This window comes from Amblyomma mixtum, chromosome 3 (assembly GCF_055824585.1).
Source record: "Amblyomma mixtum isolate Tamu chromosome 3, ASM5582458v1, whole genome shotgun sequence".
NCBI lineage: Eukaryota > Metazoa > Arthropoda > Arachnida > Ixodida > Ixodidae > Amblyomma > Amblyomma mixtum.
The window spans coordinates 184997943-185024167 of record NC_143014.1 but is presented as its reverse complement, the minus strand read 5'-3'; the positions used below and the strand labels follow the sequence as shown (position 1 = coordinate 185024167).

The 26225-nt window shown below is 45.0% G+C and overlaps 1 protein-coding gene across 3 annotated transcripts in view; it reads left to right on the top strand.

Moving 5' to 3' along the window:
• The first annotated feature begins 15555 nt into the window (after positions 1-15555).
• Sec24AB (Protein transport protein Sec24AB) overlaps positions 15556-26225 on the top strand; it is a 61387-nt gene continuing 50717 nt past the window's right edge. For 2 of the 3 annotated variants that reach the window (XM_089582180.1, XM_089582179.1), the window contains exons 1-3: positions 15556-15692; positions 23865-24180; positions 25167-25241. In XM_089582180.1, coding sequence (XP_089438306.1) covers positions 23868-24180; positions 25167-25241 — 388 coding nt within the window. In that variant the 5' untranslated portion in view covers positions 15556-15692; positions 23865-23867. Of the gene's footprint in view, positions 15693-23858; positions 24181-25166; positions 25242-26225 lie in introns of those variants that run through there. The other variant, XM_089582178.1, reaches the window with a different exon arrangement.

Sequence of the window (26225 nt, the reverse complement as noted above, 5' to 3'; positions counted from 1 at the left end):
TCAGATTACACATAAAAACAATCCACCCCTTGCCTTTTGGGTTTTTCGCTGCATTTGCCCCGTTGGAGCTATTTAATGTGTACCTTCCTATAACGAGACGAAGATAGTAAGCAGGAACCGTGACCAAACGGCGCGTGAAATAATTGAAGCCATGAGCATAGCGGACAGTGGGGTTGCATGTGTGAGTAGCACGTCCCTTTCACTACTATCAAAGGAAAGGGCATTTTTACAAAAGGGAAGGTAGGACTGGACATGTGACGAGGCAGTTGTCAATTTTTATCATCCGGGTGTTACCATCTTCCATTTTTATCAGCTGCTGGTGTGCATAAAGAGCAGTGTTTCCCGAATAAAAATTCAGTTGTAAGTCCAGCGCTTTGTGTGTGTGTCTCTTTCTTTCAGTCCGTGTCTTTTAAGCGCAGCTATATTTCAATATGGTAAACCAACTCGCCCAAGAAACCACTCTGCTGAGCTATTTAAGAACGATCTAGGTAGTTCAATGATCAGAGCAAAAGGCCTGCGTGGAGGTTTCCGTACAATCATATATTCTTCATTTTCTAGCCGGTAGCGCGGTGGTTGCAGTGGCTAGTAAAGGTAACACAGCCCAGTACAATTACTTGTATAGAGCCACCACGTCCTTATACACTAAAATATTTCACAGATTGTAGCTCCCTTGAAGTCTGCCGATGCAGAACTCCAGTGCTGTCCCGTTCATCCGCACCTTACCCTCTCCCTTCACAGGACGCGACTCGCACTATGTAACGTGAACCGGTGTCACTTCTTTGCTAATAACTCATAACTTCTACACTGACGCCTATCGAGCTTCTGGAAGGCATTTCGGAGGATTTGGCGGCGTTTTACGACTGCACGTCCTCCCTGATGTCTCGTAACTCGTATACACACGCGCACAGATTGTTCGAGAGGTGTTTCGAAGCTCTTTATGGCGTCTTAAGGCCCGAGCACAAGGCAGCATTTCTTCGGCGTCTAGTCAGCATCTCGTCTACCGGCGTTGTCACTCGGCGGCTGCAGGAGAGGGCGGCGAAACACATGAGGGTATACGATAGTGGCGTCTCCAGACGAAGGTAGGGAGAGACAGTGGGAAAATCCCTTCAGTTATCCCCTATCCGTAGTTAGTTGTCCTCTTCATCGATGACGGGAACCTACTACGGGGGTAAGGAGGACAGTGGTGCGGAAACAATTCTGCCTTCGAGAAACGTGACAAACGGGCCGCGCCCATTTCATTTCATTTCATTTCATTTCATTTCATTTTAATACCTTAAAGACCCACTGGGGGTATTACATAAGGGGTGGGTACAAACAGTCAAATGAACAAGTGTTATTTTGAAAAATGGTTGGTAACAGCTTCGGCGAATGTGGATGGGCATGAGATGGTAGCGATGTCATTGGAGAGGTCGTTCCAGTCTACAGAAACACGGTGAAAAAAGAAGCGGCACAGGTAACAGTACGGGCACGGGGGCGAAACACTTGGAAAGGATGACGAATGTGGTGGGATATGCCGGCTGGCGGGGCAATGTAGGGAGCGCAGCGCAGCGAACTATGGAAAAATTTATGGTATAGGCAGAGGCTAGAAATACGACGACGAAGTGAAAGGGGCGCTCAACTGGATTCCGCTTTTAAAGATGTCACACTGATGTCGTACGAATAGGAGGAATGAATGAATCTGGCTGCTCTGTTTTGAAGTGACTCGAGCGCATTGATAAGGTAAACTTGATGAGGGTTCCAAACTGCCGATGCGTAATCTAACTTTGACCTGACAAGAGATTTATATGCTAGTAATTTTACCTGTTGTGGGGCGTGGCGAAGATGACGTCGTAAGAATCCGAGAGTTTTATTAGCCGAGGAAATTATGTTAGTAACGTGTGTAGCCCATGATAAGTTGTTACACAGCGTGACGCCTAAGTATTTGTATGAGGAAACAGACTGCAGGTGAACGTTAGCGACTACATATGGGAAATCAAGCGGGTTACCGCGGCGGTGGAAGGACAAACGTTTACATTTATGAGGGTTTAGTTCCATTAGCCAACGGTCGCACCATTCCTGTATGTGGTTTAGGTCATCTTGAAGGTATGTTGGGTCGGAGGCGTTAGTAACTGTGCGATAAACAACGCAGTCGTCAGCAAACGTGCGAATATTAGAGCACACATTGGTCGGTAAGTCATTAATATAAATTAGGAATAGAAGCGGGCCTAGTACAGAACCTTGAGGGACTTCTGATGTTACTGGTAGCGGATTGGAATTTTGATTGTTAACAACGACAAACTGTGAGCGATTAGTCAGGAATTCTTCTATCCATTTTACTATGTCGGGGGGCAGGTTCAAACGGGAAAGTTTTAGGATTATGCGTTTACGAGGTACCTTGTCAAATGCTTTTGCAAAATCCAGAAAAATGGTGTCGGTCTGTAGGTTAGAATCGAGATTAGCATGTAAATCATGAATGAATAGGGCTAGCTGCGTTTCACAAGAAAAGCCTTTAAGAAAAGCCTTTTTTAGAAAAGCCTTTCACGTATACATACAGCAGCGTCGCGGATTAATCTGGAAATCGTTGCCAATGCGTGGTCAGTCATTGGTCCCCACTAGTCCCCAGCTGCGAGGTATTTCAGGCACCAACGTTCACATCTGCCCTTGCCAGACATTTGCGTCTTGCTACGCCGCGTCGCTTAGAGCGCCGGAATTTCGCCTCGAGGGACTCCGGTAAACGAGACGCCGAAGTGACGCCGGAGAAACGCTGCCTTTTGGTCCTGATGAGGACTGCTACGAGCATGAAAACCGGCAGCTTCTTGCACGCTCATTAAGTACGAGGCGAAGAAAATAGCTTTGTGCGTCAATAACAGGACACTTCTCGGGCAGATAGTACCGACTTAAAACAAGTGTCAAAGCGATTGTTACCAATAGAAAGCAGGGTATAGTGACTTCTCTTCCATACTGAGACAGTGGTTAAATTTAGAAACACCAAAATATTGCCGCCAGGTGTCCCCGGGCGGCGCCGAAAGGACGAAGAAGTGAGGAACTCGCGTGCTCTCGGAGCTGGGACTCTGTTTCTCTGTTTGCGGCCTGTGCCTAGCCTGTGTGATTAAGGACCCATCTGTGACAATATCTTTTCAGAAAGCATTTTCGCGTCTTTAATGCAAACGGCCGTCAACACTGTTGCCAAGCAGCAGAGTCTCGTTTCATATCGAAAATTAAAGTGACACTTGCATAAATGCACCATAGCAAAAACGAACATTCTGGACGCGACACTGGAAATTCCAATGTGAAGGCCAAGTATTCCTTTCTGGATTAAAAAAAGACATTATTGTATATAGAAGGCAACAGCAGAGCTAACAGTAAAAAAAAAAAAAAACCATTAGAATCTGCCATTAGCAAGCGTGGCCGTATATAGTCCGTCGGGCCGCACCGAATTTCATGCAATGTCTTTTAAAATCCTGAACCTCTAATCGTTACACTTCCACCGCACTTACGACTTTGCAATCACACACAGCCACCTAACAGTAATTCGAAAAGGGCTGATCGCATTCCCATCTAGAGGAGCTAGCAATGCTTTCTCAGCTCTGCAGTTAATCGTTCCCCTAGAACTAGGAAGGAACGACCTCAGCACTTTTTTTCAGCCACCGGCTAGCAAAAGAGTGAACGGGCTTCCAATTATCGCCTGCTAACAGACTGACCAATGCGCTCACGTATCAATATACGCCCATCTTCACAACGTTAAAATCACAACCATCAGACAAGTACTTCGTTCAGCTCGTTTGTGATATGGTGTAGCGGGTTTAAAGTCATAAATCTGCACATTGTCAATGAGACAGCTTTGTGAAAGGTGGTGTAGGGGGGGCTTAACGTCCCAAAACGACTCAGGCTATGAGTGACGCCGTAGCGGGAATCTCACCTCGCATCCTTGACCTCTGCTGAACGCACTAAGACGCCGTCGTGGCTTAAGCCCATCGCTAAGAACTACAACCGATCAAAGAGTATTTGCGGCTAATCACTTTGGGTGTACCAGCGGTGTCACACCAGATTGCCTAAAAAAAGAAAACTCACTTCAGAAGTCGCCGAACGTCCGTTCTCTGTCTTCTTGGTAGAGCGTCCAGTTGTTCGAACGCTCGCGCCGGAAGCACAACTTTGTTTTTGTCGTCTTCCACTTGCCATTCGGTCTGAATGAGGAGCTGCAGTCACTAGGCAAAGACTTCGATTGCGCACGCGGTCACGAGTCGCTCGCACAGGACCGTAGGCGTGGCCTGGTGCTTGCATTTTACCTGCAGAGTGGCTCAGGGGATGTGCCGTTCGCATGGGCGTCCGGAGGGGGGGGCAAGGGGGGGCGGCTGCACCTCCCTGGAAAATCACTCACTCGAACCGTGCGCGATGGCCGCACGCCAGGGGCGGTGGTGCGCTCAGCCAGAAGGGTAAAAGCCGCCCCGCTTCCACGCTTTGGGTCACATCTGCGAAATGCCACGTCCGGGCGCGCGTCGTTCCGCCGTTTTCAAACCACGCCATCGTTAGCTCTGCTGAAGGGCGACCTGTTGCAGACATACAGCGGCACCGGCGAGCATGTGTTTCGAGCCGTCTTGAGATGGGTGTCTGTTTCTTTGATCTCTAGAGAGATAGCGACACGGAGGCTGTCAGTGCACAGGGCATCTTGTTTTCGCCTTCGTTACGCCGGCCACCGATGAATTCTTCAGGAGGGAAGGACAAATCAGCCGTGTCCACCCCCGCTTTGTCGGGCTGCTCAGGGTCAAGCGGGCGATGAGTCGGCGCCGCCGCCGCTCGCTGTCTCCTCCGATCCACGGGAGAGCGCAGTTCGGTAGAAGCGCCGCTTTCAGAATCTTCGGCAAAGGGGATTAGCTGCTTTTGTTCACGGCGACGCAGTCTCCAGAGGCGCCCCCACACCAGCGTTCTTTGCGTCTTCTCCGAAAACCAGCGCCTTTGGTCAACGCCGCCCGATGGCGCCTGCCTGGCTCGTCTGTCACCTCTGGATGGGCCTCAAATCACAACAGCGCCCATGTACTGTGCGTGTCAGTGCATGGTAAAGAGAAAAGAGACCCAGGTGGTCGACGTTATCCGGAACTCTGTACTACTCCGTCCCTCATAGCCTGAGTCGTTTTGGGGCTCTGAACCCCATAAAAACACAAAAACTAATTTTCCGACCGGAGTGGCGAGTGTCCCTTCCCCTTGGAAGTCTCGCGCGGCGTTCCTTTCTCCCCCAAAATGCGCATTCGGGGATATTGCGGCAAGTAAGCCCTTGCACGTGTGCGCGCCTCTGTGTTTGTGCTTGGGTGTTTTTAGTGGCCGGTTGTCAACGAAGGTGAGAGCAACCAAGACAGCGGACGAGAAAACGACGAGCGGCGAGCAGTGTGTGCGGTTGCTCGACTGTGCGGATGCGCGAGTAAGATGGAGCGATGAAGCTGCGAGCGTGCATTTATCTTGTAAATAAGTTTTCGTTGTATATATACCTAGTCTTCTTTTGTTTTCAACGTACGCGTTCAACCGTTTTTCCAATCAATGTGTATGATGAGTGTGCACTGAGTGCTTGTAATGAAGCACGGCAATGAATTTATCACCCGTGTAATTACGCAATTCGCCCAGAAAAATCCGAGGCGCCTATAGTTGCTGTTCAAGGAAGACTGACTGAGTGACTGTAGTTGCGTGTTTGTGAACATATTGTGCTGTGTGCTGGTCATCAATCCGGGTGAGTCGAGAACCCGAATGCAGCAAGACTGGGCACTCTTCTCCACGAAGTGATAGTATCTTTTGCATTTTTATTAATTTTAATATTTTCTTCGTTGATAAACTCTAATTTATCTCGCGTAGCCGCGCTTTAATTTGCTGTTTGTAATTTTTCTTTCATGTGTGTATTTTACTTGTTTTTTATTTATATATAAATAAATAAATTTACTGCGCGAATAGTGCCTTTTGCTACGAATATACCCCCCCCCCCCCCCCCCCCCGGCGCCAACAACCAATGGGGCACCCCCCTGCAAAAAATTCTGCGGACGCCCTTGGCCGTTCGGTAGCTGACCATAGAAAGCATCACAAGTAATCGAATTCCGGGCTTGGCGGCCGTTTTTGCACAGCGTCGAAGTGCAAAAAAGCCCGAGACCTGTGAGGTGTTAGTTCAAGTGGTAGTGGCGGTAGTGAAACTTTATTACCAGCGGATACAGAGGAGTGACCCGAAGCCGCTCCCTTCTTAAACGACGGCTGCTATCCCTTGGGCAGCGGCGGCATCTTCAAACAGCTGGAGGAGCTTGATCTGTGTCCCCGGGTCGGGGCTCAGCATTTAAAAGAATTTAATAGTGATTATAAATGGGAGGAAGAACAGAGACTTCTGGTCGCCCAGGCGGTCGACATGCTCGGCCTGTAAATTACGGCCGAATAAACGTCTTCTACTACTACTACACCCGTGGTAACGTAAACGATCAGCGCCAGTTGTCCACATTAGAATTTTGATATTATACATCTCTGAATTGAAAAAAATTGGCTCTTCAGGAAATGAAATGACGCAGTAATTGACTCATCTCGATGGACACCCGAACTGCGCCGAAAGGGAAAGGAGGAAGATGAGAGTAACAAAAGAAAGAGAGAAGTAGGGGCCTTAGTGGAGGGCTCCGGAATAATTATGACCGCCTGGGAATCTTATAAAGTGCGCCGACATCGGCCAGCTCATGGGCGCAGTCAGCACTTCGCCTCCATCGAACCGCGGCCGCTGCTACCGGTTTTGAACTATTATTACTCCGGCTCAATAACCGAATGCTCTAACCACTGAGCCACGGCGGTGGATGGTTGTGGCTTGCAGCTGGAGCCAGTGGGCATGCCTGTGATTTCATCATCCTTACTTCAGGCGCAAAAACAAAAAAGAATAGGAAAAGGTACCGTTTTGAAGGGTTCCGCAAATTTTCGACCACCTGGGGATCATTAACACGCACTAACATTGCTGACAGGCGCCTTTTGAGGCTACCGGCGCCATCAGTGCTACCCATGCTACCGGCTACCAGCCAAGCCGAGATTCAGCCTGGGTCTTTCGTCTCCGAAACCCAAAAGACGGCCATGTGCTGCGCGATGTCACTGAAAGATAAAATTGAAAATTAGTTTTTGAGTAAACGTATTGCCGCAGTAATTGTCATCCCTCGATGGACACCTGAACTGCGTCGTAGAAGGTGGGAATGTATGTAGAAAAAGCGAAAGAGGTGCCGTAGTGGAGGGCTCCAGATTATTTGCGATCATCTAGGGATGTTTAACGGGAACTGACATCGCACAGCACAAGGCTGCATTCTGCGTTTCGCCTCCTTCAAAACGTGGCCGCTGTGCGATGTGGAGGAGGAGGATGAGGAATAAGAGGAAATGCAGAGAGGTTAACCGGAAGAATTATCGGTTTGCTCCTCTACACGGGGGGAAGGGGATGAGGAGATAAAAAAATGATAGAGAAAACAGAGTAACAGGAAATTGAAGTCGCAAGTCTTAATCTCATCCGCCCACCTAATTTTCTGCCGCCCTCTGCTACGCTTGCCTTCTCTTGGAATCCACTCCGTTACCCGGACCAGCGGTTATCTTGCCTTCGCATTACATGTCCTGCCCAAGCCCACTTCTTCCTCTTGATTTCAACTAGGATCTCATTAACGCGCGTTTGTTCTTTCACCCACTCCGCCCGCTTCCGATCTCTTAACGTTACATCTATCATTTTTCTTTCCATAGCTCGCTGCGTTGTCCTTAAGCTGAACCCTCTTTGTTAGCCTCCACGTTTCTGCCCCATAGGTGAGTACCGGTAAGGTACACCTGTTGTATACTTTTCTCTTGAGGGATATTGGTAAACTGCCATTCATGATCTGAGATAACCTGCCATATGCGCTCCACCCCATTCTTATTCTTCTAGTTATTTCCCTCTCATGATCTGGATCAGCTGTCACTACCTGCCCTAAATAGACATATTCTCTTACTACTTCGAGCACCTGGCTACCAATTGCAATTGCATATGTAGGCATTAACCGATAGCTATCCGAACAACTTCCATCCGTGAACAATAGATTGGAGCACCGGAACTGAAGTGAAAACCGATGTGCGAGCGCGCCTAATTCGCATTTGGCCTAACTACACAAATCAACCGTCAATTAAAATTTTTTTTCCCGCCATAATCGCTGGCTAGTTTGAGGTGAAACTTCGCACGGAGCTGGCACATTGCGGTCATCTTTGCTTCGTAGTGAGTTTGGCAACGGTATTTACCTGCTTTGGCCGCGCATGATGTAAGCCCGTAGTCTTTTGCGCCAAGATTGACGAACCGAGTGAGAGGCTGCCCACGAAGGGTGGTGGTGGCGCCATTAAAGGACACGCGCACCTTGCAACGCTCGGCTTGGCGCATTTCGCGCTGTGGCGCTTTCCTTTGCGGAATGCAAATAGCATCACAACCACTCTTGGGCTAAAAAAGATAAACGGCCTTACCTTTGGCGGCAAACCGGCGTTGCAGTCTTTCGTATCGTTGATCTCGGCGCAGACGGTTACGGGTTTGCATCATGCGCGGCCGAACCAGGTAAGTATTGTTGTCAAACTTACTACGAACCAAAGCTTATCGCAATGTGCAAGCTCCGTGTGCAGTTTCATCGTAAGCGAGCCAGCGGTTAAGGCTAGAAAAATTTTAAAAGTTGCTACGATTAAGATGCGTAACACTGTACGTATACAGTGTCATTGGTTCAGATTCCATACTGGACAATCTTTATATACTTTATGCAAAAGTTTTGCTTCTGTACGCCTTATATAACATGGTCTTGAATGTTTCTTGCGAATTATCAAACATTATGTTTTCCCGCCGCGGTGGCTCAGTGGTTAGAGCGCTAGGCTACTGAGCCGGAGTACCAGTGTTCGAACCCGACCGCAGCAGCCGCGTTTCGATGGAGGCGAAACGCAAAAGGCGTCCGTGAGCTATGCGATGTCAGTGCACGTTAAAGATCCCCAGGTGCCGCCGCGGTGGCTCAGAGGTTATGGCCCTGGGCTGCTGATCCGAAAGAAGCGGGTTCGATCCCGGGCGCGGCGGTCGAATTTCGATGGAGGCGAAATTCTAGAGGCCCGTGTACTGTGCGATGTCTCAGTACACGTTAAAGAGCCCCAGGTGGTCGAAATTTCCGGAGTCCTTTACTACGGCGTCCCTCATAGCTTGAGTCGCCTTGGGACGTTAACCCCCATAAACCATAAAGATTCCGTGGTGGTCGAAATTAATCTGGAGCCCTCCACTACGGCCCCTCTTTCTCTCTTTCTTCGTTGACTTCCACCTTCCCCCTTCCCTCACGGCGCAGTTGAGCTGTACACCGAAAAGTGAGAGAGTTACTGCGCCATTTAGTTTCCTCAAAAACCACTAACGTATCCAGTAATATGCGTTGTGGCGCTAGTTGCTTCATTCTCAGAATTCTTTTTTTCGCACACAAAGACGACATAGTAAGACAAAGGAGACAGGACGGAGCGCAAACTTTCAACTGCTTTATTCAGGAAAAGTACATGATATTTATACCAAGAAATGGGTAATCATAGATGCCACGTGCAAGCCAAAAACCAGGAAAAAGCACAAAGGAAGGGCACAGGTGGCTCACCTCTTATCTAATTTATCTAGAAATTCAAATTATTTGTCATACAATGTCACAGATGGTGTGCTAACACATCAACAACCGCCTTTCCTAATATGGTAGACCTCAGCCAGTTCTCGCGCAAGCGTGTCAGTGCTCTTGTACAAGATGCTAGTGCCCTGGAGCCTGGAATCACACATTGTTTTTAAGGCGGAAGCCTTTAATGCCTCATCATTGTAAACAGGAGTTGTCGACAGAAATGTCACGCTTTTCAATTGGTCGAAATGGTCGTAACGTCACAGTGCGCGAATTTCAAACGGGGCCAATTGTACTTTGGCTAGTAACCATGCAACCAATTAAATGGATCGTATAGTGATGCTCCAACTAAGTGGGACTGAGTTTAGATCATTGCTTAATTAACCAATTCAGCTTTCTAGTAGGACCAGATAAATAAATAAAACCGAGAAAGAATTTGGTCGAGTTCGGGAATCGAACCCCGGACTCCGGAGTGCGAAACGAGTATGCTAACCACTCCGCCATGCCAGCTCGATGGTTTGGTATGAACAAAGGCGCGTCTAGTGAATACGGTGTCTTCGTTCACTCCCATCTTCCTCCCTTCCCTTAAGGCGAGGTTCGGGTGTCCAGCGAGATATGCGAGACAGATACATAGACAGATACATTTCCTTTCCTCAAAAACTAATTTACCGACAAGCAAGACGTAGAGCCGAACGGGCGATGGCGTTCTGTGGACTCCCTGGCAGCGTTGCAAGACGCTATCGCGTTCCACACTCAGAGGCGAAGCTTAACATCGTAACCACACAACAGTGACACTAGCAGCAACACCGCGCTTAAGGCTGTCGCCTCTCCGCGCTTTAGGTCAACAAAGCGCCCCCCTGAATTTTTTTCTTTTTGTTTTTTGTCATTTTCTTCTCCACACTTGGTTTATTGGGGTTTAACGTCCCAAAGCGACTGAGGCTATGAGAGACGCAAAAAGAAGCGTCTTCTCCACACTAATTGATGTATGCCGGCAGGTGTGAACCGGTACCGTTCCTCAAGGACAAATTGTGTTCCCTTAGGCGCTCATTAACACAAAATATTTTGCCTTTTTAGATAAATTAGATAAGAGGTGAGTCACCTGAGCCCTTCCTTTGTGCTTTTTCCCGATTTTTTGCTTGCACGTGGCATCTATAATATCCATTTTATTTTTGTATAAACATCATGTACTTTTCCTGAATAAAACTGTTGAAAGTTTGCGCTCCGTCCTGTCTCCCTTGTCTTATTGTGTCGTCTTTGTGTGCGAAAAAAAGAATTCTGACACTAACCTATCAATGTTGTTGTCGGGCTAGTTGTGGTGAAATGACTGTTTATTGGTCCCAAAATATATACAAAAGATCATAAGTGTACAGACGAGGGTCCCATAGTCAAAGACTGTACCGGGACTCTTGATAGATCAATAATACAAGAAATAAATACAGCATAGTTAGCGGATAATTATAAAATAAATAAAATAACCAATCAATACTTCACCACAAAATCAGAGTCTAATAGCACAATAACGCAGGTAATGTACATAAAAAGAGAACAAAGCATCAGCATTCCAACAAATATACCTTGAGCTTATTCTTTAATGCAGGCAAGGAAATTGATGTTTTTACAGTGGGCGGCAATGTATTCCAAAATGAAATTGTTTGAAAAGACGACGTCGTTTTACCATAATTGGCATGGACTTTGGGGAGCAGAAAATTGTTTCTAGTTGCAAATCTGCTAGGGTTGTGATTGATCAGCAGGATGGGGTCTACAAAATGAAAATGCAGGGTGCCATATAGTAACCTTAAGAACATGATTCCAAGGTGATACTGGAAAATCTGGTGGACTGGTAAAATATTGTGCTCATGCAATAAAGAACGAGCATTAGTAGAGAAAAGGCTACGGGTAATAATGCGGATGGCCTGGTTTTGTAAGTGTTGCATAGACGATAAATGGCAATGATAAGTATTTCCCCATGCAATAATCCCACAAGTGATGTGACTATGTATGAAGGCATATACAAAGATAGGAGTAGGTTGCATGGGAAATATGGACGCGCCTTAATTATCGCTCTGATGCCAAACGTTGATCTTTTCTTTTTTTTTTGATGAGCGATATGGACGGAAAGTTTAAGAGCTGAATCAAGAATAACGCCGAGAGAGTTGGTGTTATCAGAAGCCGGAACATTACAAGAGCAAAGGGTTAACGTAGGAGGACACGAAATAATTTTCTGGCTACTTTTGAAGACTATAAATTTCGTTTTAGCGGGATTAATCATTAACTGATTATCAGTGCACCATTTGGCTACAGTACTTAGAACGGCATTCAATTCAAGAGTCAGATAATCGATGGACGTATTAGATAGTGACACGGTAGTGTCATCAGCATATAAGACACAGTGAGTTGGACTTATAGAATTAAGGGTCCTAAAAGAGAGCCCTGAGGAACACTTTGGTTAATTTATAGTTCTAGCTTGGGAGATTCTTCCAGCAATATTGATTATTTGTTGACGGTCTTGCAAATAGCTTTTCAGCAGTCGCGACACGGGACCTGCGATTCCATAAAAGTCCAGTTTTTTAAGCAATATGGAGTGATTAATCATATCAAAAGCTTTTGTGAAATCTAAAAAGGCAAAGCCAACAAATTCGCCGTTATCAATACCTTGCTTGATAAAATCAGTCAGAGAGATGACAGCTAAGTTAGCCGAGCTGCCAGACTGAAAACCAAACTGATGGGGGGAAATTATCTTAAATTCACGGGAATCTCACGGGGGGCGGGAGCTTGTCAAGCTGCTGTTCAGCAGCTTTTTTCTCTCACCTCCTCATGTTTTGTAAAACAAAAACATGAAATAAACTGCATTTGTATTTGTATTTATCTAGGTAGTTTAAGCTGTTAACTATCAATTTCTCGATGATATTACTTTGTCATGTTATTAATCTCATCCTAAAGACAGGTGTTTTTCCTGCTTGCCTCAAAACAGCTAAGGTAATCCCAGTGTTCAAGAAAGGAGACAGCCGATTAGGTCGATAGTTAGAAATTAATCGTCTGTCTCCTTTCTTCAACACTGGGATTACCTAAGCTGTTCTGAAGCAAGCAGGAAAAAGACTTGTTTTTAGGATGAGGTTAATAACATGACAAAGTGGTTCAGAAGCCAGACTGACAACAAGTTTAAGGTGGCTGGAGGATATCTTATCTAATTCGGGGCTAGTGTCCTTGAGGCCAATATTCAGCAGTTCGATTTCACGAGGGGAAACTGGAAAAAGAAAAAAAAAGATTGTTTAGAGCGCTTTATGTTTATTTCTTAGCTAAGTGGATGACTATTATGAGGTGCAGAAAGGAAATCACTAAAGGCATTCGCAATGTCGTATGGCTCAGTGTAGACAATACCATTGAAATTAATTTCAGCAAGGGGGCTGTTTGCGCTGGGTAATTTCAGGAAGTCACTCAAAAGTTTCCACTGCTTTTTAGTGTTATCATTTTTATGCATTTTTTTGCTCATAGTAAGATTTTCTCGCGTGCTTCAGTAGGTTATTTAGGACAGTAGCGTAGTTTTTGTAAAGTGCAGCTTTAAAAGGCTGCTTCTTGTTTTTTTTTGCATAAATTTTCTTGGCGTCGCATACAGCTTAATAAACCGTCTTTCAGGATTGTGGGGAAATTTATAATTTTTTCTACACTTTACTGATGTTGTACTCTCAGACACACAGATGGAAAAAAGGCGGCAAAAACATTCCATTGCTCGCTCCGAATCACTCGATGCAAAGCACGGAGACCAGTCTGTATTACTGATAGCACTAACAAATTCTTCGCTATTAAACCTAGAAGTGTAGAAAACATAACGCGAGGGACGGGAAACTTCACCGTGCGTAATGAAAATAGGAAAATGATCCGCTATGTCGAGTTCGATTACCCCTGAGTAGGGTGAGGGCGAAATATTGGTAAGAACATGGTCGATTAACGCTGGGGGTACATCTGGTTGTAGCATTTATGATACATTCGTACCCGAAACCACTTAAACTGTCATAATAGGAAACAACATGAGTTTTCCGTATCTAAAAGGTTAATAGTAATGTCCCCAAGAATTATAACATTCTTGTTTTCGAAAGGTAGTTTATTTAATGTGGCATCTAGCGCTAACAGAAACTCGGGAATTGATGATGAAGGGGAACGATAGATACAACCGAGTACCAACTTACGACAGTCAGCGAAAAAGAGTGAATGGTTGGCTTGAATCCAAACTGATTCGCATTGCATTGCATTCAGTGCGAGATCGAATCTACGCTGGTGTGAAATTTCTGGGGAAATAAAAATTGCAGCACTCCCATGGCTGCTGGATGGGCAATTGCAGTATTCTGGTATATAAGATACCAGTGTTTGGTCAACACTGCTCCTACTTCGAGTTATTGATCAATTCGCTCTCGCCCTACCATAAGCGTGCCGTCCCGGTTAGCTGGTCCCGGGTTCGAACCCCGGACTAGGACGAATTTTTCTTCAACTGCGAAGTTTCTGAGAAAGCTGTATAGCTTTCCTTTGTAGCCGTATGGCTGCGTTCGGGTGGACATCAATGAGTAATTACTCCCTTATTACAAATCTACTCCACCTTGGGGGATTCCCCTAAACATTTGGTCAAGATGTGAAACCAAATAGATTGCCGTCAGAATTGGAGAGCCGAGTTTCAGAAATGCAAATGAAAGAAAACGAGTACTGAAGTGAAGTGATAAAATTATCGATAGATTCATGGTTTTTCCTTAGGCTGCGTGCGTTGAAATGGATAAGAGAAAGAGTACTGCTTGCAAAGACATGTTGAAGCTTATCAGGAGATAGTGGAATGCTCAAGGGGGATTCAGCTGAGTCAGAAGCCATGCAGTGGCAAAACTAGGCAGAGACCTATGGGCTTATTTCCGAGCTGCTGCGGAAGACCTGAAGGTCTATTTCTGAGCTTATGCGGAAGACCGTGCTTTCGTCAGTCATACGCGCAAGAATGCGACAGTTGTCAGTCCAGAGATGCTTCCAATTCATTTCCTTCTTGAGCAGCTTAGCCCTGGCAAACAGTTTCTTGTTGACAAATGTGACGTGCTCATTCACAAATATTGAGGCAGATGAAGTTATAGGAAAGCCAGTTTGGCCCGTTGTGGGATGAGCTTTACGTGCTTCGTGTACTAATTCGTTTTTCTTTTCCCGAAAAACAAAACGAGCAATGATTGTTTTTTTTTTTCATTTTAGTTTTTGGTGGCTACACGATGGACTATGTCAATCTGAGTAGAGCAGAACGTTGGGCCAGTTGGTGTAGCGACATATTCAAGAGAACTTTGCGCAGAATAACCCAAGACTGAGGGAGAAACACGTACACACACACGAGCGCCCGTGTGTGTGTACGTGTTTCTCCCTCCGTCTTGTGTTATTCTGCGCAAAGTTCTCTTGACTATGTCAAAGCCGGCAGAGTAGATAGGATTCTCAATGGCATTGCTAATGCTCTCCAACACTTTTTTAACATCCTCGCCTTTAGTCAGAGGAACTCCCTTTATTTCCACATTGTTGGTCCTGGAGTACTGTTCGAGTTGTGCAACTCTATTGTGAAGCGTTTCGTTTTCATCTGCCAACAGCTTGTTGGCAGCAATAAGCTCAGACTGCTTTGCTTTCATTGTCTCAAATTCCTGATTTATAAATTCAACACTGCTGAGCAGAGGAGCATTGTCATCTCCATCATGAGCTTTCAGTTTCGAGCTGCGAGTGGAAGAATTAGAATTGTTTTTCTTTTTGGTCAGATTCTTCATTTGCCTTGTCTATGTGTCGTTTATTTTTTTTGTGTGCAAAGAAACGTGTCATGGACACTAACGTATGTTTACATCATCCAAACGATGATCCAGACGAATGTTACTTTCGGTTTCGGTTTTAGCAGCAAAAAAAACCCGACATATTAACTTCTTGTGCGTAAGTTCCGCTTCCTTTTTCCAGTGCATTCTGGGTTGAATGCCACGTTGTTTTGAGGGCGCATGCGTAGCATGGCATTTCCGGCGCTCAGAACGTAACGTCAGCCTGCTGTTTCTTGACCACGGGAAGTATGAGTGTTTTATAGAAGTAAAAGACGAAGCCGTCGTGCTGCGCTCTAACCATTGCTAAGTGAGTACTGAAGCACTTATCGCTACCTGACGTTCTGCAGAGGTTTCGGGCAGACCGTCTTCCCCGAGCTCTCAACTGTTCCTCCAGTGCATGACCTGCGATCGACAGAGCAGCTTTGCGGCGAGTTTAAAAAAAAGGCTTAATCGCATCTTCGGTGGGAGAGTTTGCGCACATAAACACACCTTCATTACGCTGGCTGTATGTAGATGAACCCCGCTTCAGTTTTTTTCAGTGTGGGACATTCGAAACGAACGTCTTCGTGGCATCGACGCGTAAGCACTGCCGCATCATCAGTGCGCGACGTAGTAACGCTGCTTGTTTTTTTTTTACAGGATAACTTTGCGCGGAAGGTGCTGGGTAACGATGTAATTACATATATTTGATTGGAAGTGCGAGGTATATCCTGGGAAACTTGAGATTATAGCACGAGCAGGCTGCAGCGCAATGGGAAGGCGGAGCAGGAAAGCTGGGGAAAAAATAGCTAATGCCTTATCGTAGCCTTGAATTTGATTGTAGCGATATGCTTGAGCAGTCAGCCTTAAGCGTTCTGCTGTCATGTTTGCGTGTTCTAGCCTGCTGGTTGCACTTGTCTCCCCTGAACCTCTCCTCCCCCGCCTCTTCCCCATCTGTGATGTGCAGTCAGTGACCTTGTGCGCGCGCGGCACTCGTTTACATGCCACGAGCTCTCAAGCCGATTACTTTCTGCACCTTGGCTGTCAATCATTGAGCTACAAATGTAGAACGGCTGCAGATTAAGGTTGCTGGATGATGATGCTGCCCGTCGCTGGCGTATTGCGTCATTATGCACCGAAATCATTCCTTGTCGGTGTATGCTGCTCGAGGAAACGTTGGCAGCCGACGTACTTGGTTTGTTTTTCGTTTCCTCGCCCCGCATTCGTAACATCTGGCTTTACAGAAGTGCGTCATATTGCCATTTGTATGTCTCTATTTTCATTGCTTGCAATTCGTACCATTCTCGTCGTGTGCAAGTTTAGCTTCCCAGTGGTAAAGCAGCACCTACCGTTTTAATGGCAGCGCATCTGCTGCATGGTTGCCATCCCGTCTTTCGAACTTGAAACGTTCTGGGTAAGCATTTGGTCACAATGATCAGTGATGGGTGGTGCAGTTTTGTTATCTTTGGCTCATATGTTCCCAGGCTGTCGAATTTTCGCAGACATTTTGACATGTGTGCTGCTAAGATGGTTAGAACTACACAGCATCTCTCTCCAAGCTTCTCAAACCTCCCTCTTTAATCGTCTTTTAACAGTTTTGATGGCTAAGTTGCAGATAAACATTTGTGATGGCTATGTTTTAGGTGCTCTTTTCCTTTTGACAGATTTTGATGTAATCTGTCAGTTCATGTCTGTACTTGTTACTGGGACATTCACAGAGGTTGAGGTTTTGTGCAACTCAGCTACCTGCAAAACCTGTCTTGTATGTTGGAAAGACTTCTGATTTGTGCCGACAAGAAGCCAAAATAATCTTGCAATGTAGTCTCTACGTCTATGCATATTTTCTATTTTAAGGGAAATTAGCAGCAGCAGATGTCAGTTACCTGTACATGACACAGTGAACATTCCACTTTTTTGGGAGGCTGTTATGGGCTTGTGTATTCTTGGGTCTGTGTTCAGGTGAAAGTTTTTACTGCTGCTTGCTTGCTATCTTGCTTTTTGTCTGGAGCACATGATTGACAGTGTTCGTAAAAATGAGCAGTGACTGTCATGTGTATTCATTTGGTTGCAGTTACTAAATGCTATGTGTGTACTGCTGCATTGTTTTTGTTCTTTCTAGAGCAGGTCTTGTTGGCAGTTTAAGGGAACAGTCTACTGAATTTTATTGACCATATTTTCTTTGTGACAGCCTAAAGCTCCCTGTCTGAATAAGTGTATACCTGGCTGTGGGGCTGCGAAATATGATAGAGCAATTTAAAATGTAGCTTTTTGACATGAGAATTTTCCTTTCTTTGGGGTAGGTGGCATCTGCAAACACTCACATTAGAGACATGACTAGACTGCCTGTTGTTTAGGCAGTAATGAGTATGACGTTAACTGATATGCATAAGCTCTCTTAAAACTACAGTTTAATGCATTAATGTTGTTTTAAAAATACTGTCAGTAAGGTAAGACTGCTGATATCTACTACAGGTATCTGCAACCATATTTCTCGTGTAGTAGCACTGCCACTGTCAGTACCACTGACAGCATTGTGGCCTTTTGAAAATATTTGAAAAGATTTTGAAAAAGTAGAATTAAACACTGCAAGTGGTGACTAGTTGCTTGAATAAAAAATGCACCTGAAGTTTCTTCCAGCAAAAATTGCCCTCTGTATTGTGCTTAGTCCTCCCCATACATTACAATGAATCCACTCCAGGCATGAATGAAGGAAAGCTAGTGCATTCCTTCCTTCATGACTCCAAGCGACACAGCTGTACTACCTACTACCAGCAGTGCACGAAGTTTGAACAGCTTGTTGCCATCATTGGGTCTGGACTCACTTTCTCTGTCGATTTAAAGTATAAGTTACTGATGATACCAGCTGTACTTCACTGGTTTCTACTGTAATATTAACGAGCCCTACCAAAATATACCAATGTTTTTTTTTTTTTGCTTGTCTCCAGCACTAGGCCACCTTTGAGGAGAAAAACATTTCGTTATTTATTTGGCAAATATCTTAAGTGTTGAAAGAAAGCATAGTATGCTTTTAAACCTTAGTGAGCAGCAAATAGTGAGCCTCTAAGGATAAACATTAAAAAATTAGCGGTGGTGCCTGGAAGCACTCGATGTGAGCTCGGTCTCAATTGCCCTGCGCTGAATGGCCCATTGTTTTATGCCACATCTTCAAAACCTCAGAGTTCAGTAGCCTGATGCGATTATCTATTGTCCATTGCCCCCGACACGCAATACGTTGCGTCAGAGTAAGCTTCTTTCATACCCAGTTGCCTGCACATAATATCGTAAACAATCTCTGCACTGTAATCACTCAGCCAAACAAGGTTTAGCATTTCGTCAATTGTGACTTTCAGACCAACCCGCATGTCTTAATGGTTGGTCACTTGAACGCCTTCAGGGGCTTTATATATTTTATTTTTAGTTCCGTAGGTGCTTTTGGTGATGATTATGAAGCGGTTTTACGCAACAGCGTATACAGTTCGTTCAGTCGAAAAGCCGTAGATTCTGAAGTGGGACTGTGTATTTTATGTATTAGTATTTCATATATTTCACATGAAAGTACTAGTTAGTGCAAGGATGGGCTCCCAGTTATGATTGCTGCCTTACAGCGCATAGTGCGAAATTGTATGTTGTGCCGCTGTCAGCATACCTGTTATGGTGCCTTACTTGGCCCCATAAATTCCTGTCTGCTTGTGAAATATCTTGGAACATGAATCTGGCGGACACAGAATATTGAGAACACGTGAAAATTTCTCATATGCTGTAAGTTAGCAGTCATAATTTGGAACCATCCTTGCATTAACTAGTGCTTTCACATGAAATTTATTGAATACTAGTACAAAAAATATGAAGTCCTAGTTTCATCATCAGACAGGATACACACAAGCACAAACACATGAAATTCAGTGCATGCACATTGAGCTCCACTTTTTTTTTTATGCTGCACCTAATCTTGCCTTGGTGTAACAGTATGGTTCTTAGAAGTACTTGCTAGCCTGCCATCTTGTGCCCAGTGTGGGGTTTACTCTGTAATGCGTGCTGCGAGGACACTGTGAGCACTCTGAGCATGGTCAATACGGCGGGCATGACTGTGGCCTGCGGTTGTGTGTAGCTTATTTGGTTGCTTTTTCTTCATTTTTCTTGAGAGGACTGCTGCGTATAAACAGAGTGTTTGGAATACCGGAGAAGGTGGAAGTTTACCATTTTTGTTCATTACGTATGTACCGTTAAAACATTCTTATGGTGACAATGGCATTTCAGCCTCCTTTACGAACACACATTGCATGGAACTGTTAAGGACATATGGCTGCGAGCGGTTCTTTTCATTTGATGTTCTCGGTGTTAGTGCTGTGTGTGTGCAATTATTGTGTACATTTCCAACTGTATCCTTGCTACCCTTTCTTACTATATCCCTCCTATGATTGTTTCATCTCCCCCTCATATACTCGTTCCCTGTCATTTCTGCTGGCTGCAGATCAGGTGCCTGGGGAATATATTGCAGTTACTGCAGCTGGCACCTATCATCCTATCAGTTCCCTTCCTTTTTGTTATTTATTTCAATAGAAACCACCACCGATTTGCTCTATTAGCTCTATGCTCTATTAGCTATTATATAGGGATCACCTGACCAGGTGGATCCTTGCATTGCTTTTGCAATGAAGAAAATGGAGTTCTTGTGTTGGTGTTCCATTTACGAATTGACCTCTGTCTCTGCATCATTGCAGTTGTTTTTTCTGCATAGTTGCTGTTGTTCCCTTGATTTTTTTTTCTTCTTTTCCTCACCATGCAGCTCTTCGTAAAATCTACTTTTCCTTCCTTCCTTCATTTCGCATGCCTGTTTTTATGTTATCTTTCTAGATCTTCATTACTGCTAAACCCTGCTTTTTATTCTTTGTTCACCTTCATAGTAGTTCTTCAGTTGCCCGCAGTTCTGAGCCACCCAACTTCTCCCCCTCTTTCCTTTTTACCTAGCAATAGGTTTTTCTCCCATCCCTTCCACACCTCTCCAACCTCTGTTTTCGCCGCCACCCGCACGCGCCAACTGTTTTTCATTATTTTGGGACTGCTTCAATGTGCCTTGCTCACCGCTTGTAGCACCAGGTGGGGTTTTAATTGTACTAAGTACCTAGCTCTTTGCTGTGTTGAGGTTGGCAACTTGTACGCATGCCCCAGCAGACGACATGTTGCCCCTTAGATGCACCTCAGGAGCAGACGACGTGTTGCACTCGGCGTTGTTTATGCAAGAACAAGCAGGATTTTTCATGCTTGACTGGCCGCAAAGATGGCTATGGAGTTTGCTTGGCTGATGAGCGTTCCACTTAGCGCAGCCTGAAGAAAGTATGCATAGCAAGCATAGCTTAAAGCGGTCTCATCGCGACAAGCAAAAGAACAGACACGTGATGCCGGCAACCATAACTTCCTACAGCATTGTTGCATGGGGGCAATACGATGGTGGCAGCATAGCCGACCCCACTCCTACTGTGTGCAGCATCACCGCAGCACGTATTAAGAGCGCAGGCACTCCTCTCCATTGGGAGGAGCACGGAGACAGCAGACTAGCGAAGTATTTCTAGGGACTATAGTAACAGCATTGCGGGCGAACAGGTGCCATGTAAATCAGAGTTAACCACAGGCAAGTGTGCTTGGTCACACAGGAGCACCATGCTCAAACACTTCTGTGACACTGGTAGATCATAATGCATAGCTTCCACAGATGGAATTTTGTTGCTTGAGTTCTTGCTTATTCATTCAGGTGCATTCATTTTGACTGAAGCTATTTTTGTCATACTTGTCTTGGCTATTCAAATGAACTTTTGTGTAGTCTCTTCTTATTGGTAGTTTTCTCTTAAGAACAGTCATCTGCCTCTGCTTTCCAATAGGACATATGCCAAGTGCTTTCAGCTATGGAACCGGTGTGATTCTGCATGTAGAAGTACGAGCAGATCTTGTGTGCCGCACTCAGGCTAGTGTCATGTGAGCTTGGTGCCTGTAGGATCAAATGGCGGTGGCTCTCGATTTCATGGGATTGTTAATGTAACATCATCCATACTGCTGTACTGGTGGAATACTTCTGTTTCAGTTCAGGTTTGCTTCTATTTTTAGGAAGTACAGTGCTCTGACATTGTTTTCGAAATTCAGTAGCTACTTAATATTACTGTGCAAGTTGTAGGTACGAATTGCGCACAAAAGACACACACAGGAAAAACACGAGGGAGACTGAAAGAGCGCAAACTATCAACTGGTGTTTATTTGATTCAGTGCCGCTTTATAGGCAGTGTGCACACGTGCCTATAAAGAAGAAGAAAACACGTGAAAGAATTTTTTGGAGCGTTTTTGATGGATTGTCGTGCAGGGTTTGATGTGCCTCCTTATCCTCTCCTTCCCCTCTTTGTAGGCACGTGTGCACACTGCCTATAAAGCGGCACTGAATCAAATAAACACCAGTTGATAGTTTGCGCTCCTTCAGTCTCCAGTCTCCCTGTGTGTCTTTTGTGCGCAATTCGTACCTACAACAGTATGCACCAACTCGCCCAACAAGAAGTTCTTCTTAATTACTGTGCAAGGCACAAAAGTATTCTGTAGAGCTCTCAAAACGTTTTTTTTTTTAGTTTAGGATTATGCGGAAAGGTAAGCAGTCAAAACAAAGTGCATTTACCAGAACCATTCAGTTTTGTGCCAAGCCAAATCTCCCCAAAAGTCTCTGTAAGGATTTTTTTTTTATGTAGCAAGCTGAATATAGTTACTTAGTACAGCTTGCCATGCTAAATCAGTGCTGGGAAAGTCAGTATTTTGACATTTGTGCAAGCTGTGCATTGCGTGCGTTTTAAATTGTATTTTATTTATCTGCTGCTTGTACTATCTGTGAACCATCTTAGGCACTGTATTGAATCATCACAATGACATTGAAGTTGATCTAGCTGTGCCTCAGTGCTAGTTATCTTTCTTGTTAGCTTTCTGTAGCTTTCTGTAGTGATTTTGAGTGGGACTCACTTCATTTGCTTTGCTGCTTACAAATGTGGACTTGTAAAGGGGGATTGTACTCTACTAAACTTGACGTTATTACATTTTCTAAAGTTAGGTTCCTCACTTACGGCACCATGGGATGGAGTGTTATTTTGAAGCAAAATAAACAGTGACCTGGGCAAGATGGTGTATACCGCTGTGATATATACTGGTGCTGACTGATAATGAGATAGTGATGCGACATCGGCTTTGTTCTGTTATTTGTGTTTTGTGTTTGCGTTAGTTCGAGCTTGGGGTGCAGGCTAAGGTTATGACTAAAGCTTGTTGTGGAAAATTGTTGGCATTTGTTGGAAAAGAATTTGTCCATATCCTAGTGAAACATTAAATCTCGTTCAGGAAGAAGCGAAAATTTCATATCATGGAAAAACAGAATTGTTTTTCGTTTACTTTGGCGTACTGTCCTTAACCCTTTATGGGGCATAATTTTGTGAGCAATGCACGCCTGCTATTAAGCTTGGCATAGTGATGCTTATTTGTTTCTTATAAAATACATAAAATTTGAGCACATGAGTGTTAACGCTTCTTGAGAAAAAAAAGTTGGACATATGTGTCCCACTGCGCACTGAAAGAATTGGAAAAAGTGTGACTTACGTTTCCGGCTGACCACTGAAGGACAGATGCTTCAGAATAAAAAATGCATTTTTATCATCTGATGTGAACTTGATGTAGGCATGCAAACATTAAATGTGAGAACATACAAAAACCTACTTTTTATGATAAAAAGGTTGACGAAATGTTACGTCCACTCGCTGCTGACATTCTGAAGTGTGGACTGCGTAACATTTTTTTGTTATTTTTTTCGCCCATTCTACTCTTTGTTCACATTCGGACAACAAACATGGGCATGCATGCAGGAGATTAGTTTCTGTTGTGAGAAGACAGCAAGTAAGTTATGGAGAAGGCACTCCACAGACTTTGCAGGTGAATCGTGTCCTGACTTCTCTTGTTTTCGTCGAGCACCACTTGACTATAAAAATGCATAAAAGCAATGTAAAGACATAGGAAGTATATCACTGAAAAGTTGTGAAATATATGTCGCACAAATTTTTAAGGAACCAGAGTGGGCAGGACAAAAAAGAAACTGTGTAAATAGGACATTTAGGAACTCATGAGTAAAAATAAACTTTGACAATTACCGCTTACGGTGTACTGGCTGGAGAGTGCTCCAAAATCTTTTGAACAGCGTGCAGCATACATGGGCGGTACGATTCGTTTTTCATAAGGGTATGTGCTGCAACCGGGTGAATACCATTAAAATGAAATCAAAAAAGCTTTGGACATCTACAATGTAATGCTAGAAGTCTGAAAGCATTGCATGCAGCAGTTTTGTGCTCAACACAAAACATGATTGTGAAAAAGTGGGATGTATGTGTCCCGCTGGTAACTGGTGCAGCTGTAGGACAGCCGCATTTTGCTTGTGACACTTTATGAGCGGCAGGCCACGTACGTTGCATCTTAAAATGTCCTGTGTTGTATGCAGGGAATGGCAATGCCAGGTGGTCAAGGTGTGCCCTATGGAGGGGCAATTCCATACGGCCGACCAGGTCCACCCTCAGCTGGGGTTGTAGAAGGCACAAGTCCCCATGCGGTACCTTACGGGGACAGTGCCCACCATGTAGCCAAGGAAGCCCACCTGCTTCAAGCTCCACCTTCAGGGGGGCCACCACCAATGCAGTCAAAGCCAAATGGTCCCACGGTGAACGGTAGCTGGACACACCTGGGGGGTGGGTACACCAATGGACCCTCACCCAAGGTCTCCGCACACCAGCAGCAAGTGCCTTCTTCAAGCCCTGCAGGTAGGCAGCTCATCTTATCACACCGGGGGGGAGAAACAGCCAGTTGCAGTATTGACATTATGATATGTGCACATAAATTCATAAACATTGGATCAAAGGGACCCTGATTGACTCCTTGAGATGGGGAGCTCTGCGGTGTAGATAGCATATGTCACCGTCAACACCTCAAGACAAGTTATCAGCCAGGTGCAATCAACTGTGTGACACTGGAGTCTGTATCGGCTGCCTATGCTGTTCCACCCGCACGCATTGTCAATCCGGTGCTGCCTTGGTAAACAAGGTCACCCATAGTGGTGCAGAGTGAGTGAAAATTGAGGATAGAATTTGAATTGAGGGGAACTGCAAGTGCTAAAAATTTAGCCCTCGATTCCTCGTACCTTACTGATCCTGTGGTGTTGTTAATGATAGATCTGTTTCAGGGTCCCCTTAAGGCTGGTTCACATGCAAACAGCTGAGCGAATTGACCGATTGAGCGGCGTGTGGCAGCGAAAATTTCCAACTTGTTGGAACCTCGTCGCTTTGGCTGCTCGAGCTGGCATGATGACTCAAAAGTCTTTTGCGCCGTGGCAGCAGGAATTGCTAGCCTTCTCGTTTGCATGTGAAACAGGCTTTAAGGCTATGAAATACCATGTAGAGAAGGAGGGGCTCATGTCTAGACTGGGTTGAACATGCATGGGCAAGGACTGGTAGTTCAGAAAAACCTTGGTTCATAACTGTATAGTGTGACAAAATTATGTGTGTTTGTGTTTCACATGAATGGTTTAATGTTAAATCTGGGACAGTGGATGTGTATGAGGCCTCAGTGAAAAAAGTTTAGCCACAATAATACCATGGATGCATTTTTGCACATTATAGATGGCTCATGGAGGCTAGTTACATGGTGCTTTGCTGTGTGTGTGTGTGTACAGGTGAAGGTGCCCTGTCACACTGTGTGGGTAACAGTTCTGTTTGATGGCAGCTAAACTAGGTTAATGCTGTTGATGCAGGTGTGGCATCAAGCAGAGTAAACCAGGGTTTCCAGCAGCCTGGGGCAAGTCCTCTGGTGACACCTACTGCATCCGGTAAGGCTTTGCTTGGCTCAGTTGCTTCACACGATATCTGTTGCTCCATCAACATTTCGCCAGCGTTTTGACTAGCTCAGAACCCTCATTTTTACATGTGCCTGTTTTTTTTCTTTTCCTGAATGGTGTTGAGACTGGGCACTTGGAATGAGTGAAATTAGTTTGTGGAACTTGCTGAGCATGATTTGCAGGGAGTGTTGCTGAAATTTCTCATGTGACTGAGTACACTGCCTCACAACACTTAGTCCAAACGCACATCTTTGATGGTGATTTTCACTAGTCAGTTTGCAGTAGGGTGCTTAATCTGCACCAGAGTGACTGAATCTGCTGCAGGGTGACCTGATGCTGATTGACCAGGGAAACGCAAACATGCTCGGCAGAGAGCCTGACAAAAGCTCTCGTGTACAATCGGTTCCAGAAGTTGTGCGCAGCATCTGTCCACACATTTTTTTTTGACCAGCAATGATGGCACAGTTGTATGTTGCACTTAGTTTATGAGGTGCACCACATTTTACTATGCCCAGTGGCCAATGGCATTCAGGGCTGAGCACCAGGAAAGAGTGCATGTCCGGGGTATGTGTGCATACCGCTTGGTCTTAATAGTTGTGTGCTGTAGCATCGATGTAGCCGGTGATTTTTTGACCATTCTTGAGGTGATTGAGAGAACATTCTTTTAATAAACACGTCTAAGGGGCCATACATTTCGCTGTCATCAATGGCGCTGGTCTCTGAGCTCTTTTAATTACTTTCTGAATTAATTGGGTCGAGAAGTGTAACTCCTTGATCTGATGACGCCGTCAGAAATGTAAAGAAATGCCCAGGGTAAACCTTTGATGTCTCAAGCCACGCTAAAAACTGGCGAGCTTGGCCTGGCCATACTGGAAGTGATGACACTGCACCCTTGGCATTTAAATCCACTTTTCATTACTGAATCACGAGAGAGTGCTCTGCCAAGTAGCGAGTTGCTCCTAAATGACAAGTGGG